The sequence below is a fragment of the Coturnix japonica genome, chromosome 2, assembly GCF_054131305.1.
Source record: "Coturnix japonica strain WE chromosome 2, WE-NBRP24, whole genome shotgun sequence".
Taxonomy (NCBI): domain Eukaryota; kingdom Metazoa; phylum Chordata; class Aves; order Galliformes; family Phasianidae; genus Coturnix; species Coturnix japonica.
This window is the reverse complement of record NC_140664.1, coordinates 42,073,300-42,093,839: the sequence shown is the minus strand read 5'-3', so window position 1 is coordinate 42,093,839 and position 20,540 is coordinate 42,073,300. Positions and strand designations below refer to the sequence as shown.

The 20,540-nt window shown below is 37.1% G+C and overlaps 1 protein-coding gene across 3 annotated transcripts in view; it reads left to right on the top strand.

Annotated features, from left to right (window-relative positions):
- LAMA3 (laminin subunit alpha 3) overlaps positions 1-20,540 on the top strand; it is a 102,724-nt gene that overhangs the window by 45,670 nt on the left and 36,514 nt on the right. Inside the window, exons 14-31 of one of the 3 annotated variants that reach the window (XM_085539586.1) lie at positions 135-273; positions 464-596; positions 1,605-1,747; positions 3,210-3,310; positions 3,458-3,608; positions 5,183-5,343; positions 7,239-7,347; positions 8,229-8,326; positions 10,588-10,753; positions 11,156-11,282; positions 11,367-11,506; positions 11,925-12,040; positions 12,582-12,793; positions 13,624-13,828; positions 16,424-16,568; positions 17,317-17,457; positions 17,978-18,142; positions 20,294-20,395. In XM_085539586.1, the coding sequence (XP_085395712.1) occupies positions 196-273; positions 464-596; positions 1,605-1,747; positions 3,210-3,310; positions 3,458-3,608; positions 5,183-5,343; positions 7,239-7,347; positions 8,229-8,326; positions 10,588-10,753; positions 11,156-11,282; positions 11,367-11,506; positions 11,925-12,040; positions 12,582-12,793; positions 13,624-13,828; positions 16,424-16,568; positions 17,317-17,457; positions 17,978-18,142; positions 20,294-20,395 (2,493 nt within the window). In that variant the 5' untranslated portion in view covers positions 135-195. The remainder of the gene's footprint in view (positions 1-134; positions 274-463; positions 597-1,604; positions 1,748-3,209; positions 3,311-3,457; positions 3,609-5,182; positions 5,344-7,238; positions 7,348-8,228; positions 8,327-10,587; positions 10,754-11,155; positions 11,283-11,366; positions 11,507-11,924; positions 12,041-12,581; positions 12,794-13,623; positions 13,829-16,423; positions 16,569-17,316; positions 17,458-17,977; positions 18,143-20,293; positions 20,396-20,540) is intronic. The other 2 variants (XM_085539585.1, XM_085539584.1) reach the window with 2 other exon arrangements.

Genomic DNA, 20,540 nt, shown 5'->3' with positions numbered 1-20,540 from the left:
TTTTGTAAGCTACCTGAGCCTTCCTTTTCTGTTATAGAGTTGTCTTTGCCAAATGGTTTTTCTTTCTCTGGGTGCTAGTAACAAATAATATACTTTCCTTTCCTCCTTTTTCTCTTTCTTTTTATTTTTCCCAGCCAGAGGTGGTTGTGACTGTCACTGTGGCTTCCCCTAAGCTCTTCCATCTAGTCCTCCGCTATGTCAACCTGGGTTCAAAAAGCTCTAAAGGAAAGATTTCAGTTGCTGTGGGAAAACATGTTGGCACTAATTATAATTGTAAGTGAATTAATTTTCTCACTAGGCTTACCTGTCTTCATCTGTTATACATAGCACTGTCATTCCAGTACGTTCTTGTCTGCATGTGCATTTTTCTTGTAGGCAATCTGTATGGTGCTTGCATGGCTTCTAACTGTTCTTCTGTTTAGCACTTTATGGCTGTTTTTGTTTATTAACTTCCATTTTTCAGAACGAAGTGAGGATAACTTTGAATGTGGAAAAATCAAACCTCTACTTATTTCGCATTATCCTGAGATATATTAACCCTGGAGGTGAATCATTATCTGGCCGCATATCTGCTTGTCAAACTTGGCCTGAAACAGGTAGGTATGACTCGACAGCACAACAGTAGATCAGGTAAATGATAGATCAGAGAAGCATTTCAAGATACGACTAATTCAAATTGGTATTGTCACTTAAAATGCATTGCTCTTAACAGCGTCAGCGCTTCCGTGCTTTTCCTAATATATTTTGCTGTAACTGATGTGGCTATGTTTGCATGAAACTTCTGCTTGCAGTAGTAATCAACTGTTGTTTTTTAAATGTTTGCCAAATCTAGTACTTTCAGTTCTGTCCTCAAAAGCTCTGAACTGTGTATTTTGTGAAGTTTTCAAATAAAGGATAACAGCACTTATCTTGGTTTAGTTGCCTTTAATATTTCAGTTTAAAAGTAGCTTCTCCCTTCCTGCCATGAGTAATACTTATTTCATGTTGAACACTATTGATCCACTTAGTTCTGTTTACAGACCTCAACAAGTGATACTGAGTATGCTCTAGTAAAAGATAAGTACTCCATATCCTTTGAATGGTAGAGACATTCCAAGTCTGTGTTCAGGATTATCTCTTTTTACGCCTAGCATTATCACCCTGCTGAGAATCAGTGGAATTTAGTCATAGTTCCTCTCAGTAATTTGGAACAGGCTGCCCAGAGCAGTTGTGGGTGCCCTGTCCCTGGGGCTGACCAAGGCCAGGTTAGATGGGGCTCTGGGCAGCCTGGTCTAGTATTATGTAAGGAGGTTGGCAGCCCTGCCTGCAGCAGGGGGGTTGGAGCTTGATCATCCTTGAGGTCCTTTCCAACCCAAGCCATTCTATGATTCTATGAAAAAGTCTGTTTTTCTGAACCAATTTGCTCAAGACTAATGAGAATGAAGATTAAAATAGTTGCATAATTCTGTAATTTACTGTGTGCAGTTGTTAATACATATTGATAGAGGAGCACTGACAAGCTTCTACCAGATCAGGTGTAATATACGTAATCATAAGTCTAGAGCACTAAGCAGATAGAGACATTTTACAGTCTCATCTATTTATTTATTTATTTCTGCTTGCAGGTTCTGCTCAGAGTAAAGAGTTTGTCTTCCCACCCAGCAAGGAGCCAGCGTTTGTCACAATCCCAGGAACAAACTCCACAGAGTCTTTCTCACTGGTTTCAGGCACATGGACTGTCAGTATAGTAGCAGAAGAAGTCCTCTTGGTAAGAAAGCAATTGAGGAAAACATGAGCTTGAAGGCTGTTATGATTGTATTATTCTGGAATTGTATGCCAGAAAGAACTCTGGAAGCAATTTAAATCCAACATTAGTAAAAAGAGCACAGTGGCATGACTGGCTTCAGAGTCTTATTATTATTATTTTGTCCTCTGATTTTACCTGCTCTATTTTTTCATGTACTTGCAGATTTCAAGTCTATCCAAAATACTGACCTTCAAAGGAAGAAGCAGTATTAACATATGCAATTGGTTGAGCATAAAAGCTCATATAAACTTTTAATTCTTACATTACGGGCGTCACATTTAAAACTTTGCTGCTGATAGTGTTGTTTGTTTCCTAACAAAAATTCCTCAGAAAAATATTATAAGGTGGGCTTTATAATTAGCAGGTCACTTTCAAAATGTATTTATGCTCCCATCCTTAGTCTTCCACACATTGAAAAGCTTTCTGTGAAAGCAGTTCTCAGAAATTCCTATTTAAATTAAATAGATAAATAAAAAATTGAGGTGATTGTGTTCCTACATCTTTAAGGTTTTTCATAATGATACCATACTGAAATTTATGCATGTATTTTATAGAGTTAACAGGTACCCAATATCTTTAGTCATCAAACCTGTGGCTCTGTTAAATTTATGCAGTACTGTGCAAAATGTTACTAAAGAGCTTGCATGCATATTTCTTACTGAAAGTGACAGTACTGCTGTGCCTGGTTTTTGTAATAATGCCTTTGAAAAGGAATTTGTTAATGATCTTAGCCCTGTATGTTTTCACCAAAAAAAACCAAACAGTTTTTATAAATTAGCTTAAATATTGGAAGGGCAGAGCCAAAACATGCCAGCATGTCTTAGGAACACACAAAGCACATCTTAACAGATTATATGCAATAGTTTTATAAAGTCATCTGGGATACGTGAATCTTACTTGCAGAGTGAAACACAATTGAGCTTTATGCATGTGAATTGCATACATAGGTGAAAACTGTGCAGAGCAAGCTGTGATAGTGTAACAGACAAACTAGTTTTCTTTTCCACTCTAGCAACTGGATTGTTAGGCTTAAAAACCATGATCAACCTTGAGTTAGAAGGTACTTGTTTCAGATCTAACTCTTAAGTAAGAGGGGCTTATAGATGCCAAGGCTCTGGACTTGATGTGTCCTGTAAGATACAGATATGGTGGGTACGCTCTTTTATGAACACCATCCTGTACAACACATAATGGCTGCAGTTTCCCTGCTCACAGAGCTGTGTCTTTCTCCCATCTCTATGAAGATACAAATAGAGTTAACATTAGACGTGTAACAACAAAAGCATGTGTCTTACAGATAGATATTCTCCATAAAATTTATTTGTGTAGCTGGTTTTGTGCATTGCTACATTGTGAAAATCTGGAAATGTTCATTCTGTATTTTTCTGCATGGTCTTGCATTTGTTGTATTCTTTGTTTTTAGGATTACATGGTGCTGTTACCTATAGATTATTATGAAGCATCCATCTTGCAGATCCAAGTTACAGAACCTTGCACCTATTCAAGAGATGTTTCAACAGAGAAGTCAGTATATATGCTGCAAAATAAACCATTGCATTGGATTATATTGTTATTGTTATATATTGTTATTATATTGTATATTGTTATTGTTATTATCCTGCTGCAACTGAAAGCAATAATAATAATAATTTGTTTTTTGTTTTGTGCAAGCTGCTTGCTCTATCAGCATTTGCCATTGGACAGATTTTCCTGTGTCCTTGCTTCAGAGGCAGTGTATTTCAGGCACGGTGGAAAACACAGAATACCTGTCCGACAGCCAACTCCTGATCATCCAGTGATGTCGCATATCAGTGGAAGAGAGGTTAGATTCCTGTGTGCTAATTGCAGTCCCATCTGTGCCATTAACTATAAACCTACTGGATTAAAACAGATTTGCTGATCTTTAACTCATCCCTAAAACAGTTCTAAATTTTATAAGTTCTAAACTTTATATCGATCTATTTAAGAAGATTAATACAGGCAGATCTATAACTATGGCTGGAGTGGATGTTTCACTCTGACAAAACTGTCTTATTAAATAAAAATCTCTGTGTTTCAGGCATAGTGTGTTGTTCAGCATACTGCTTTAATTATAGCAGAAGTGGCAAAATGACTTTTCAGCAGTGACTCAATCTTTTTTTCCCCTTAAATAGCTATAGTTATGTAAAATTTTTACTTCATTTAAAGAGCAGGCAGAAGAAAGTATGCCACTGCTGTAGGAAAAAGAGAAACATGTTTTATGAAACTGAAAATTATACTAGAAACACAGTTGGTTTAAAATAAATATTTTATTGTGTGATAATTACATGTAGGATGATGATGATGATGTCCTCTATTACTGTGGCAGTTGGTTTTAAAAATACCAAGTACAGCAAGGATGCTTACCTGCCACAGGCCTTAGTGCTTTGTGTGCATGTGTGCAACTACTGATAATTTCAGTGAAGTTAGGGTGGCTGCTGAGAGCATCATTTGCTTGCTTAAGTCATAGAATCACCAAGGTTGGAAAAGACCTAAAAGATCATCCAGTCCAACCATTCACCTATTACCAATAGCTCCCACTAAACCATGTCCCTCAACACAACATCCAATTGTTCCTTGAACACCCCCAGGGTTAGTGACTCCACCACCTCCCTGGGCAGTCCATTCCAGTGCCTGACCACCCTTTCTGAGAAATAATATTTCCTAATTTCCAGCCTGAATCTCCCCTGCTGCAGCTTGAAACCAATGTTCATAGCCTCAAGACATTGAGAAAGACGTCTTAAATTTGAATTGTATAGCCCAATGCAAAAAAAAGCCTGTAACCACAGTACTTTCTATTCAACTACTTTGGAGTATTTTCTGTAAAATATTACTCCAAACAACTTGCAGAGGTTAACTAAAAGCAAAAGTAGTTTTTTTCCAAATGTGGCAATAGCTATGTGGAGAAGATGCTTTCAGTCTACATAGGGAATCAGTATACAGCACTTCAGAGGTAGGAGTTATGTTCATGGAAATGCTTATTTAGAAGAAAATTAGAGTCCATTTTTATTTGTTTATAAAGATAAGCTAGAGATGAGGATGGCTATTTTTTAACATCATTAGAGTTTCCCCACTGGTAAATTCTACTGTTGATAGAAGAAATAATAAGCCTCAGCTTATCTTGCAGATCTGCTATCTGTTATCTTCCCAGAACTGTTAAACGGCAGCTGCTTCCTGAATTTGATTGGCTTTTATTAGTAGATAAAGTGATAATTTATAAGCACTACTTCTATTCTGTTGGATTGTCCTTTGCTGTGGCAGTACAAGGGTGGCTCTAGACTAATGCTAACTAGTTAGCTTGCAGGACAGGAAAAGGGAGCTTCCTGCCAGAAAAAGAACAACAAATCTAAAGACTTTTTTTTTCCACTGTTGACCTAGGTCAATTTACAGGTGACCATACATGTTCCTCACATTGGTCACTATGTTCTTGTTTTTGAATACGCCAATGAAGATGACCAGTTATACACTGGTGAGGTAACAGTAAACAGCCCTGGACCTGTCACAGAAGGCAGAGTGAGAATATACAGTTGCAAATACAGGTAAGGTAAATACTAAACAGTTAAGCAACCATTTGGTATATAACTATATCTTTTGTATTTCTGAATCCATTGTAGTATGTATGTTGTTCAAATATTAGATTGACTGAAAAGCAAATACGTGATTGTCTGAGTACTGTTTATATTTTTAAGTCTATGCAGTCAGCGCATTAAATATTGCTGCTTTAGTGAACTTCTACACAAAGGGATTTTTTATATACACTTAAATCCTTATAATTTATGAATCTTGGAGTCCAGTAGCAGAGCATCCAGCAGCTCTGTTGGCAACAGATGTCTGCAGCATTAGTACTTCTTCAGTTAAAAGCAGTCTGAGGGTTTGGGCTATAAAGAAAAGTAGCAGCCAGTTTTACAAGGATGTTCCCACTGTTGTAACAGGATTTGTTGAAGCAGATGTATAAATGTTTCTCTGAGTTACTGAGTGTAGCCATCCTTTGGCTGTTGGGCTGTAGGCAAGGTTGTAAGCCATGTGCTGATTTATCCTTGTTGACTGCTGAGATTACTGGAGGTGTTTCAGAGATTTTGCCTGTTCAGGGTGAGATGGTCTTTAACACTTGAGCAATTCAGAATATGACTGAAATGTGATCCTGCAGGTGTTTGTGCCCCTGGGAGTGTGAGGAGACTGCTGCCATGCATCAATTTTTCTTGTGAGCCAAGTGTTGGACAGATTGGAGGCTTAAGGTTATTTAGGATGAAGCTGCCCAGTAGGAAAAAATTGTTTTCATCAGCATATATGTGATACAGAGCAGAGCAATATGAAGCAGTGACCTTGCAAGGTTATTACTAAGCAAAGTTCTTATTTTTAGCCTGTTATGTAATAGTTTGAGCCCCAAAATGCTTTTTATAAAGCTTCAATTTCATTGTTTTTATGTCAAGCACCTCTTATGGGCTTATTTTGATCTTACTTGTTAGTTTATCTGATACACTAAGAGATTAGTCGTAGAAAAAAACCCCAAGAAATAAGCCTTTTCTACTTAAATTTAGCAACGCAGTAAATCCCTTCTGCTGCCATTCTGCATTGAGCTAATGGTCACGTTGCAAGTAAGTTGCTGTGTCATCTTTCCTGATCAGGAAGATGCGTGTCTCTTCTGGTAAAAAAAAAATAAATAAATAAAAAAAGAAACAGTTGAACTCACAGTGGTGAAGGACATACACATCAGAGAAACTGGAAAAATCACGAGTAAGTGTGTCAACTCTTGCTCAAAGGGAACTGTTTCCACTTCTGGAAGGCTGTAGGAGTCATGCTCTCTCAGCAAGGCAGGGTTCCAGGCCTTCAGCAACACTTACAATATGTCTGTCTTTACCAAAGATGTAGAGCTAAATGGAGGTAGTCAGTAAGAGAAACAGACCAGCAATTTTTCACTTGTACTGAGGAGTATTTCAGTGGACAGATAGTTTCCTAAATAATGAATTGCACAGGTGCTATTGAGTGGATGATAGCTGCTGATCCACACCATCAGCAATGTGTAGTGATAGGAAAGCAGCAGCCGGCACATTCAGGCACCTCAAGGAGTACTTAGTAGGTACTGGACATTAATTACATGCCATGTAACGCAGCTTGGAGAACATCTGCAGACAGCATGTATGTATATTCACATGCTCTTTAAAGTAGTATCTCAGCATCTGAGCTGAGGTGTGGAGGCTTGAACTCTGCGTAGATCAACATAAAAAGGGCAAGGAATGTTCTATAGTTGGTGCTTCCTTTGTCTCACCAGTGAGGATGCTGCATGTTTACCAGTGGCCAAACATAGTTGTTGTTTACAGTCCAGCAGAATGACTGGGCACCAGTGGTGAGGCTAGCTAGGCAGCTGAGTTAGGCAATAGAATAAACAGCACAGCCTTACCAAGAGACTCATTTTTAATCCTACTCTGTGTCTCAGTTTCCTTTGTCGTAGTGTTGTTGTCGATGACAGGAACCGCATCGCAGCTTATGACCTTTTAGCAGATACAAAGATACATCTTAAGGCATCATCAATTAATTTTCTTCTGGTGAGTTTCCATTTACATTTCCCTTTTGTAATCCTTATCTCCCAAGCAGATATGCATATGATTCTTATGTTCATGTGTTCTGTGAAAGCATGTAATTTAGATGCTTGAAGATGTTGCTTCATACATACTCAGAAAATACCGAGTCAGACAAGAAAGACAAATTCCTGTTATCTTCTGCATCACCAAGAGTATTTCCCCATCTCTTATTTCAGACAGGCTTTATTTCAGTACCTATCTGTTTTCTATATGCAAAGTTTAAATTAAAAACTTCTGGTGGTTATTCTTTCTTTTTTCCTTCCTCTAATCTTCAAAACCTATGTGAGAGTATCCTGAGTCTCTTAGAAGTTTCAGATAGTAAATGAATTCATTTTAGAGATGACAGAACATTGAAATGCTTTGAATAAGAAGCCTTCAGTGCCATCTTTTGGCCCACACCAGTAATACATATTTCTGGACACTGATTTTGTTGGTTGTTGTTTGGTTTTTTTTATCCTAAATTGTTTCTGTGTTTACCATTTCAGAAACACAAAGACAGCTGGTTGTCTAGAGCTAGGATTAAATTATAAACACATAAGTAGTTTCATAGAAATGTTATGAAAAATGCATTATATCAGTTATTAATCCTCTCTGGAGGCACCATTTAAACTGTATGCTAACTCCCAGTAGCAATTGCTGTGCTAACATGATCCATATCCAGAAGCTGTTGATACTACCAGGCTGTATATCTAGGTGTGGAGGTTTTATACTAAGAATATCCTTATTTTTATTTCTAAAATATAGTGTTATTTTTCTGAATAATTGACTTCAAGATTGGTTTGAATATTCTCCAGATATATCGGAAATACTTGTTATTTACAGTGCTAATTGCGCTTATTTTTCAGCACAAGGTTTGTATTATATCAGCTGAAGAATTTTCGTTAGAATATGTGAATCCTAAAGTGCACTGCTTAGCTGTTTATAGGAGCAGCCATGACAGAAGGTAACGTAATTGGTTTTGCTTATCCTTTTGTTTCTCTGAAAGATATCATGAAAGAGGCACCAAATGGAATTTAGTGCTTTTTAATGAACCTTTGCTCAGTGACTAAAAGATAGTTCGTAAGCCACTTTTACAAGGTAGAATTAATAAAAAGTTGAAATGTTGTTAATTCTGTCCTTTTCCTTGACTATCTGAACTACTGAGTGCTAATGCACTAGAAAGCAAAAGTGTTTCACATGCTGTCCAATGTAGTAGGTGTGCAAGATGCAAAACATTGCTGCTTCTTTGGCAAGTCTTGAATTATCTGGCCTGAAATACTGGCTGTACTTTCTGGATTTTCATTTTGCATGTCATTGTTTCACTTGTTTCAAAATGGCTTTAATTGCTACTTGGTTGAGGATATGACTGCCTTTCCAGGCACCCTGAATTCACAAATACACCACCAAAACTTGGCAGCCCCAAAATGTTCAACAGGTAGACCTCTGCTTCACAAACAATCCATTCCCTTCTCCACCTGACTGTGATCCTGTATGACAAGTGTGCCCTCAGCACTCATCAGGCAAAAAAGGAGGTGATCCTTCTGCTCTATGTTTGTGTAGGATCAGCAATTAGAGCACTCACACACAGTTGGGTTGACTCAAGCTGATTACCCTTTGTTACTGAAAATAATTTTCACTTCCCAAGCAGTTTGTTTCAGGTTTTGCCGAGCACTTGCTCCATCCTGTTGAAGGTCTTCCCCTTCCTGTCTGTTTTGTTCTTTGTGCCAGAGAGGAACTATCATTGCATTTTTCTGAATCAGGAAGCCCCACATTTCAGCTTCTGTTAGTCTTGCCTGGATGTCCTTTATGATTTGAGTCTTTAGGCTTTTTTTCTGACTGATCTGACAATGGGGAGTAAAGTACTCAAAGTAAATGGGGAATACTCAAAGTAAAAGTGAAAATCATTTGCAAGACTTCAGAGGCAGTAGGTGTCTGGCTAGGTCTGCTAGTTTTCCAGATGGCAGCTTCTAATGTAATGGCTGAATTGAAATAGAAGACAGAAAAATATGGATGGAAATTGAATAAAAGAATGTGACTGTACTTGGCTTGCCAGCCTGCATAGCTTTGAATTTCAGCTTTAATGATTTCATTCAGTCTTACAGTTAAGAGTAGTAGCTTTCTAATATGGAAGGTACTTGTCCTTGCATGATAGGAATTTTGCATTCCTAGGTATATATACTCCAAGTAAAATGGGGGGAAAAAAAAAAAAAAAAAGGATGTAAAACATGATTTTAAATAAAGCTAATGTAGATTTAGGTAACTTTTACTTGGTTGTTTTTTTGTTTTTTTTCTCTTTCTATATTTGCATATTTTGCTGTATGTTTCAGTTCTGTTTTTAAGACCAATACCTGGCATAACTTTTGCTTTCCTCAAAGTACTTAGTGTTCATCAAGTTGAAAGATTCAGAATCCTGGCTCAGTTTAATAGTATTATAAGCAGTTGTTGCACATGGTTTCCCACACAAGCCTGGAAAATAGATTTCAATCTTGGTCCTGGAACACAAGTGCTATTCCAGTTCCTCACCTGTCCTAAACAAAGAGTAATCATTGTCTTCTGAGTACCCACAACAAGTGAACAAACACCAGCATGAAACCCTCAAATAACATTTTCTCCTGAAGTCTTGGAAAACATTTATCTCAACCAAATTCTTTAGAATGAAATAGACCAAGTAAAAATTGGTTAAACATAAAAGTGGACAAATTGGGATGCTTTCAAGGAGCACTGTTATTTATTTTGGCATCAGTTCTACAGATATTTTGAGTACATACTTAACTTTTAAGTACATAAGTAGTCCCACTGGCTTTGGTGGGAAAACTTAGATTTTTAAAGGTTATATTTACATAAATATTACTAGAACTGAGAACTCAGCACAGGCTCTGCTGAAGGCAACTAACAGCATCGTAGAATGTTTTTTAATTGCATTTCTAACACTCTTTGTTTCCTTAGCAGACTCTTCATTGATAACTATTTAGTTTATGGAAGTTCTGAGTTAATAAAATCAGTCTGCATGCATTTCCCCCTTTGTAAGTTAGGAATGTACCTATTGTTTTCGTTTACTTTTTGACCATCTCCATAAAATTCCAAAGAGTAACAGTTGTTACTATTGCACTGTTAATTGTATTACATCCTACCATGTTAACTTCTGGGATTTGACTGTGTTTTTTTATCATGGCGCTTAGGGAGTGTTCCCAACCCTATGAGTAATTAATATTATTCTGCTTTTAGTGTAACATGCATTCCCTCAGTGTATGAAACTCCACCAGCAACGTTGGTTTTGAATGCATTCGGGGATGGGAAAATCTCTGAAGTGCGAAGAAATACACTTCATCGTCCACTGAGTGCCCCTTTGTCTTCTGACTCAGTTGATGGAGTCACCTTGACATCATTACAGGTAGCTCATATTTTGAAACTACCATTTCTGGAGTCACAAATGATGTTCTTAGAAAATTTCTATAGATGAAGCATTATAAGAAGATAAAACGAAATGATCAAAATAATATTGCAGACTGACTAAGCCACAGGGATAATATACTGAAAGAAAAACAAATGTGCCAGTTTCTTTCTAAACCTATATCAGTCTTGGAGACTACAGAAGTACATTACATGTGCTTGACATGTTAACAAGTAGGAGCATGCAGATGTAATGCTTCAGCCTTTGAAGTTATTGTTAACTTCCTGAGAAATACCAAGTCCCTTCTCTACTGTTGCAGCTAGGAGACACGTAGCAAAGTTCATAAAAACAAGAATATTTCACAAAAGAAGTGTACAACTAGAGCTGTTCTTGTTTCTGCAGAACCAGGTAACCATGACTGGCAGAGTGCCCCGCTTGGGCAAATACGTGTTTGTGGTACATTTTTACCAGCCAGCACATCCAACATTCCCTGCGCGTGTGCATGTGAATGCAGGACACGTGTGGTCAGGTAGGCATCCAAATTTAATCGAACTACTTTTTCTTCTCAGTGTTTTGGCACACTGGTCATTGTTTGGCATTACACTTCCTCTAGGATTCTTCAATGCTTCATTCTGCCCTCATTCTTCTGGCTGTCGGGATCAGGTGATTGCAGAAAACCAAATTGAGCTTGACATTTCTGAACCTGAAGTTTCTGTTACAGTAATGATACCTGACAGAAGAATGCTGGTTTTGGTGAGTTTGTTACGTAAGTGTACTTGAAAATACTCTTCCAACTTCACCAGCTGTTTAAAGATAGGTACAAAGATGAAAGCTAAGAAGAAAGAATTTGATCTTTAATGTAGTGTTTCAAATTGATAGGATCTTGTACACTGCTTTTGTTTTTAAGATATCATACACTGCTTTCATTGTATGCTAAAATACAATAATTTAGAAAAAAAACACATACTCTAATGCTTTTAGAATAAATTTGAGGAGGAGGGAGGGGATATTTCTTCCAAGTATGTTTTCCTACCTTTTTGTTTAAACGTTATATTTTTAGGGAAAATCCATTACTCATAAAGAAGTAACACTGAAAGATACAAATGCCTCAGCTTGTTTGTTTTGTTTTGTTTTTCTTGAAATGTACAATTTAGTTTTTTTCTATTTTAAGGAAAGTGTCTTAGTTGTTCCAGCAGACAACTACAGTTACAAAATTCTTGACAAAAAGACTGTGGACAAGTCACTTGATTTTGTCACCCAGTGTGGAGGAAACGGCTTTCATATTGAGTAAGCATCACTTCCTAAAAATTGGGAATTTGACAGCAAGCTGGTATTTAATATTATTTTCACTTCATATTAAAGAAAAATGTATGAAAGCTTAATCCCTCTGCTATGTTAAAATGCTTCTCATGGCTTATGCTTGCCCATTAATATTGCATGAGTAATTTTTCCCTGACTTACTATTGTAAATGGAATGAAAAGGTAGATTTATTGCTCACAGGATGGAAGAGGAAAATCTATGTCATCTTTCTGTCTTTGATATTTCCATATTCGGTATTTTGCTTGGCCTGCTAAACTAATATGACTAATATGCATACTTTCTTTGAAAAAAAATCTCTTACCTACTCTTACTTACCTATCTACCTAACGATCAAAACCATTTACCGCTAATGTGATTAATGTAAGTTTGTCCTTGCATGCCATCCTTGTTTCCAAGAATTGTTTGAAAGATAGAACCGTGATTTACAGAACCACTGCAAAGTATTCTCAGAGCAATTTCCAAATGGCTGTACTGACAAAAATTATGTTTATGTTTATGTTTAAACAGCCCAGATAGGTCATCAGCCTTTTGTAAGGATTCTGCAAGATCACTCGTGGCTTTCTACAACAATGGAGCAGTGCCATGTAATTGCCATAGCGAAGGTTCCACGAGCCCCACTTGCAGCCCTCTGGGAGGACAGTGTATTTGCAGACCTAATGTCATCGGGCGTCAGTGCAGTAGATGCCGAACTGGCTACTATGGATTCCCATTCTGCAAGCGTAAGTACATGATCTGGCTTATTCAGTACCTGAGAAGACTTTAGTTATTTAATTCTCTCATTTCATTGCATAGGCACTACAGCTTCATTCTTTTTTACAGGGCTTGATCCTATGGCAGGCTGGTTGAGCCATCTTAGATTTAGCATAGCTTTCAGTCTAATGTAGAAGTAAACTCATTCCCTTTAAGTGCACCTGGTTCACAATGAGATGTGTCCTCGTGAATTATCTGATCAGGGCTTACAGTTTTACCGGTTAAAATCCATATTGCTCCTCAGTTAAGTGGATTTTTCTGCACTGACTGCTTAGTAGATGCTGTGTTAACACTACTGTATCTCAGCTTACACCTTCAAGGTTTTCCGTAGATAATCAAGGACACATCGCATTCTTAATTCCTCTCGTTGTGATATTGTTCTTAATAACATCAGCAGATCTGTAGATCACGCCACTAGTCCTCATATGCCTTCCATATGTTATTCTCTGTTTGTTAATGTTGCTTTGTAAAAGCGATCATCTTGGAATCAAAACTATTAATTGTTTAATACTTGACAGTTCGGGGAAGTTTGAATTCAAGCAACATGGAACGAGTCAGAGTCTCAAGCTACTCTTTGGAACTACAGTTACAGTCATATAATCATGTTCCATGGCCTTGGCTGTTCTCACTCTCACATTATCATGATAGCTGGAGTTAAACAAGCCACCTAAAGTTTCAAAATAGTGAAGGAAAGAAAAGAAAAAATGTAGTGTTTGTTTGTTTTGTATTAAGATTGTATAAGAACTGATCATTTTAAATTGGGATGTGATTGATTTGTAAAATGTTTTCTTTGACATAGCATGCAATTGTGGGCAGCGTCTTTGTGATGACTTAACTGGCAAATGCATTTGCCCTCCTCGAACTGTGAAACCAAAATGTGAAGTGTGCGAGAAACATTACTTCAGCTATCACCCTCTTGTTGGCTGTGAGAGCTGCAATTGTTCAGAAAAAGGAGTTGTTAGTGCAGCAAGACCAGAATGTGAAAAAACCAACGGGCAATGCAAGTAAGTTTGGATTATGTGCATTATATGTGATGTGCGAGTAGTTTGCGTCACTCTTCTTTTTGGGTATTTGGAGAATATGGGAGGATGCAGGGAATTTTTACATAAATTTATATTTATATAAATTTATATACATGCTTACATACATTTATATAAGCAGAGAAATAAGCGGTGTTTGACAGTAGGTAGAAGTCGGCTGTTGCAGGAATACGTGCATTGCTTTCTGGAGATCTGGTCTGTGTAAGTAACTAATGGTGGCATTTGAGATACCCAGGCATGCATTTTGTTTGCTGGGGATGTATCGTGTAAGCTTATTCAATGCCTGGATAGCAGTTCACCACAGACTGGAACTCTGACGTATTCATAATTTGTAATGGTGTCTGCTGTCTCCAGATTCTTAAAAACTTTCTATCTGATGCTCCACAGTCAAAAGTGTGGGCTTTAATCCAAGTAATGTTTTTAAGGGCTATAAAACTTAAGTGTTTGCAATGAATTTTTAAGAACTTAAAATAGATGCTGTGTGTATAGAAAATATCATACATTTGGAGTTGCTCCATTATGCCCTATGTCTGATGTGATTGTTTTTATGTATATTGGTATGATGAGGTAAAAAATATCTTCCTCTGTATATTCTGTTGTTTATGTTGTCTGAAATGGGTAGAGCATACAGCCATAGTTGTAGGGAAGCATGTTGAATTAGACACCATCAGTATTAGTGTAGTTGAACATTTCTGTTTATTTCCTTGCGGACATAAACAGCAAATATATGTATGTGAGAGCCAATAGGTTGCATAAGGCCAAGTTTGAGTCAGTTTGATTGGATTGGATATACTTTTGCAGAGTCCTAATGAAGAAATACAGTCTTTCCTATTCTGCCACTAGTCCCACGTATATGACAGAGAACACTCATTTTCAGAGTTCATATTAGAAATTTATATTATTTCCTGAACTTTAACTGTTTTCTCGCGTCTGCTGCTTATGCATGAACTGAATAATTGTTTTATCCCAGTGATGAAACAGGAAACTTTTTGCGTAGATAGAAATCAAGATTCAGGATTAAAGTGAAACATATCTGGAACAGGCTGCCCAGGGAGGTGGTGGAGTCTCTGTCCCTGGAGGTGTTTATGGAATATATAGTACTTAGGGACAGGTCACTAGGGGGCAATATTGGTGGTAAGTGGACAGTTGAACTAGATGATCTTAGAGGCCTTTTCCAACATTTATTATTCTTTTACATTCTGCACCTACTGATATACATTAATCTGACAGGTCTCTACTTTCACTTCCCTACATACCTTATTGTTACACAGGCAACCAAAGCTGTACAAAAATAGATTGAATAATTTAGTCAAATAAAATCTAATACTTTAAAGATAGGGCTTAGCACATTTCTGCTCGAGCAAAATTGAGGATAATTTCTGCAGAAATAGATTTTCTGTCTCAGTGAATAGCTGTATTGCCTGATGGTAATGGTGATATATCTAACACGCAGCCTAACTAGTGACATAAATGAGATGACAACTTACTGGTTAAAATATATATCTAAAGCAAAATCTGACATTTGGCAAATATTTTGTTAGCTGATTTGAAAGTATAAAGCCAGCTACTGCATTTTGATAAATACTTTTCCTTCTGTGGATTATATGAAGTTCAAAGTCCCCATCTAACTCCAGTTACTTGTGTGTAGGGTGTAATGCATTCAGAGAGAAACCTCACCCATTCTTTGGTGAAATGAGTAATTGTTTTTGTATTTTACGTGAAGTGCAGTCTACCTTGTCCACATAATTAACTATTTGTTTCCATATGTTTGTTGTGTTAGTGCATGTATAAATTTGGTGCTGAGAGGGCTATGAAGGTGATCAGAGAACTGGAGCACCTCTCCCATGATGAACGGTTGAGGGAGTTGGGATTGTTTAGCTTGGAGAAGTGAAGGCTCTGAGGGGACCTCATTACAATCTTCCAATGCTTGAAAGAAGCTTACAAGCTGCCCATGGCGGGGGGGTGGGAATTAGATGATGTTTGAAGTCCCTTCCAATTCAAACTATTCTATGATTCTATGAAATCCAAGAGATTCAGCTGTCACTGTATCCCTTGTGAACAGTTGCGAACTAACACAAGACTTGTGTTAAGTTGAAGTCTCCATAATTATTCATAAGCCTGGGATTCTCCACATTTTTGCTAGCAGGTGAGCACCTTGGGAAATGCCCAGTCCCATCCTCCAGCTATAAATCTCCCAAGTGCTCTTACCTGTATGCGATATTCATGTTTCATTCTTTGGCGTATAGAGTAGTTCTGCACCGCAAGCACTGATTTGCTGCAGAATTCTAATTCCACTGTGAGCTTTTATATCTTTCAAAATCAAATCCCTTCATAATTTCCATGACCACTGTAAAATGTTGCAGTTCTTCTCACTATTCGATTCAAAGAGCAGAACTAATCTGTTGCTCTTTCTTCATTAAACTCATGAAGGTTTTTCATAGCCACGCAATTTCCTCAAAAAGCCACCAGCCTTTTGTTTTAATCTTCCCTTTCTCCCTCCCACTCTCTCTTCTGCCTTTCTTATTGATTCCCTTCTGCATGTTTCTCTGTTCAATAAAGATGCAAACCAGGAATAAGAGGACGGCAGTGTGATCGGTGTGCTCCAGGTACTTATGATTTCCCGAACTGCATACCATGTAATTGTAACAGAGATGGCACGGAACCAGATGTTTGTGATCCTCAGACAGGAATTTGTCTCTGCAAGGTCAGATAAATGAAATTATTTCTGCATTCATAAGCATTGTTTGCACGTCAATAGTTAATTCAAATTTAATGGATATGAGTTTATCATTAAGAATTAAGTGCGGCTGTAGAAAAGCACACATTGCAATATGTGCACAGATTATCGCGATAGCAGGTAAACTGCTTTTATTTAAATGAGTTCAGCATCTGCCAGTTTTATTTCAGTTTTTACATGATGTTACAGCAATACAACAAAGATGTTCATGGATTTATTGAAGCAGTCTGAACCCTGCACAGCTCTGCTCTGTGTATTTGTATCTCAGCTTTTGGACATTAACCAGGCCTCAGGCTTTTTTTAGTTATGTCAGTTGACATTTCACCACAACGTTGTATCCAGGAAATCTTCTTTTGTTCTGATTTGCATAATTAGGTATGATAAATGTGAACTTTCACAAGTGACCTTTTATATTGTAGGTTTCAAAAAGCCGGCAGGAGGGTTTTGGCAGGAAAGTTACCAGCTGTCTCTGACTAATAGGTATTATTCAGCAGTTAACTTTATAGCCTGGAAAGACAACTCATAACTAAGATAGTCTCAAATAAGTAACTTCTATTTGTATTTGGAATATGGTATATGGACAGCCACACGTTTTCATTCATGTTTCCGTGCACTTAAGTATTTTATCAGATTTGTTTTATGTGCAGGATATTTTGGGGGCCTTACTAAAATCAAAAGGAAAACTCTGAGAATTCTTTCAACCATGCTTTAACAGGAGAATGTTGAAGGTGCAGAATGTGATGTTTGCCGACCCGGATCATTTTATCTGGACCCTTCTAATCCCAAGGGATGCACCACTTGTTTCTGTTTCGGGGTAACAAGCAGCTGTCGCAGCACAAATCGTCGTCGAACCAAGGTGTATTTAATAGTTGTTTTTTTTTTCCTCTGCTGTCACAAACCTACATTTATTCCATTATGGAAACACCAGATTTCTTCTAAAAATGCAAATATTTTTTTGTTAGTTGTGAAGGATGAGAAGATAATCTGTAAGCAACAGTGCAGATTTGGTGCAGCATTATTAAATCTTAGGTATAGTCTGAATGCGCCTTTTAGTTAAAATAGCCCTTTTCCCTTTATTTTATTTATTTATTTGGTAGCAAATTTGCATTGACATTTAGAAGATTTCATCTAATGTTTACCAAAGACTGTTCTTGAAAACCTATCTATCTGTTCATTTTACTGCTCTGAGATGTTTTGGTAGATACACATTATGCTTTTTTTTCCCCCAGAATAATAATAAATAAGAGGTTGTATAGTGAATGAAACAAGAGCCAAAGTCTAAACATTTCCCTCCTCCCCCACGCCCCCCATGATATAGTGTTAGTTAAGCTTAGTAGAAGATGAAACAAACTTTCATTTCCTTTATGTATTTTCAGTTTGTGGACATGAGGAACTGGCGCTTGGAGGCAGTGGATGAAAATATTGACATTCCTGTCACTTTCAATCCAGTCAGTAATAGTGTGGTGGCTGATGTTCAAGAATTGCCTGCTTCAGTGCATAGTTTGTACTGGAAAGCACCACCATCTTACCTGGGAGAGAAGGTAAATTACGCATGACTCTACTGTTTTATTAAACTGTTCTTTGGATTAGTTTTGTGTGTGTGTGTGTGTGCGCCAGCACTGTTGATATAGAGTCCCTCTATATTCCTTAGATACATTTATTTCTCTTCCCTTACTAGACTCTTTTCTGCTCATTAGATTCTTTCTGCCTTTCCTGAAATGCCTGGAATCATAACATGTGACTTCTGAGTAGAAGGTTGTGAAAAGCACAATCAGGAACTATGGTTTATAGACCTGGTACCTTAAGGTACTTCCCTGAAACTCAGAACACAGAGTGTTCGGCAATGTGCCATAGTATACTTCTAGATTCTCTAGATCATCTGTGTCCAACCCACTAATTTTATGCTTTTGTTGCTATCTTTTTGCTTAGTTTTAATAATAATAATAATAATAATAATAATAATAATAATAATAATAATAATAATAATAATAATAATAATAGATTTGTTACTTATGTACATTAACTATATTACATTTCGTGCATGGCTCAAGACAGTTCCTCTTTACTCAGTGCAGCCTAGGCAAGCCAGAATGTTGGACACCCATACCCCAGAGTAATCCCCTCCTGGGCAGACTTCCAAAAGAATAAAAGCTCAGCAAAGAGCAAAATACTCAGCAGCCAACAAGGGGAAAAAAAAAGAAAGGAAGGGAGGGAGGAGGGAAGGTGCGCTTTCTGTTTACATGATAAGGCTTCTTGCTGCAATATCTAAAAACAATTTTCTGAAGTAATTTCATGATAAAGCATACTTTATTAACTATAATTCTAATCCAAACAAACTTCTTCTTGTTCCAATTAAATTGATCTATTATTGCTTTTAAAAACAGCTACTAAGAACAGTGCTATGTTTTTTATATTCTATGGTACAGTATCAATCCAGGCACGCCCACGTCTGATTTGTAATTCGTCAAGATATATAGAAACAAATAGAACAAATGCTTCTTTTATGAAGAACGCACTTCCAAAGAAAAGTTAGTAAATTGGATGTATACACTTCAGGCATAAAATTCTTTCATATTAATGTAGTAGATTTGATGACATCATCTTTTCCCAGAATCGTAAGGGAGAAAGGGATGTTTAAAATGTTAGCAATTACTGCATGAGGAGATGTTGGTAATGGAAACAGGAGATTCTTTATTGCAATATTCTCCATCACAAAGACTGCAAAGGCTCCTACACGAGCATTGAAGAGATCAAGGCACGAGAAGCCCTTACTAACTCCTCCAAGATTTATGTTTCACCTAGCACCCATAAAACTTTTAGCAAGCACTTCTTGGAACAAGAAGTATTTAGGCTCTGCCTAGAGCATCTTTTTGTCTCTATATAGTATGTTAGAAACAGAATTTCTCATACAACCCAGAGGAGCTGTTTGACAGATGATTCAAATATGCTTGCCTCATTCTTTGTTTAATGCAGTGGAATGTTAATCTGGTTTGGTTTGAGGCCTTTTGAGGTCATCTGTAGCTGAGCCAAAAGGCAGGTGGCTTTAGCTCAGCCTCCAACATTGGCCTGTTATCATCGTCTTACAATAGAGCTGATTCCAGTAGAAATTATATCATCTACTAAGTGGGACAAAGATTTCCTGATTAGATTCATGTCTGTAGCAAGTTAGGAAAATGAGTTAGCCAATGAGACTCACATTCAAACATGGTTAGTTTTCCTTATCCATGGCTGTTCACTGGGCATAAATGACCAATTTAATTATCTGATGTCTGCTCTTGATGAGCCAAATTTGTTCTATAGTCTGGGGAAGAACAGCACTTATGTGTTGATGTGATATTTTTTTTCCACAACGCAAAAGGCATGAATCAAGGTGTAGAAATAAAATGGCACTGGTAACTATCCAAAGAACACTATCATATCATATCGACATATCAATTTGTGGTTGGGCTTGATGATCTTAAGGTCTTTTCCAACCTGAGTTATTCAGTGATTCTATTCTAAGATCAGATACTACTCAAAGTAAACAAATCAAATATTTTCATCCAAACAAAATGCTTTTTCACATGTGGCTTAAAGAACAAAAGATATATATTATTTACAATTCTTGAGGTGCAGTAAATTTGAATACAAATCATATTATTAACAAGCAACAGCACAGTAGAGTATTTCTGATTATGTGCATTTTGTTCCAGCTTTCTTCATATGGTGGCTTCCTAAGCTACCAGGTGAAATCTTTTGGCTTACCTAGTGAAGGAATGGTTCTTCTGGATAAGAGACCTGAAATAATACTAACAGTAAGTTTTGAGACAGGTGGGTTTTTTTGTCTTTCAAGCAATAACCATACCATGATTATTATTTTTTTCTTCTACTTGACAGATATGGCAAATTTTGTTCCTATATTGTGCTTAACTTTTTATAGCAACTTGCTCCATTTCTGTG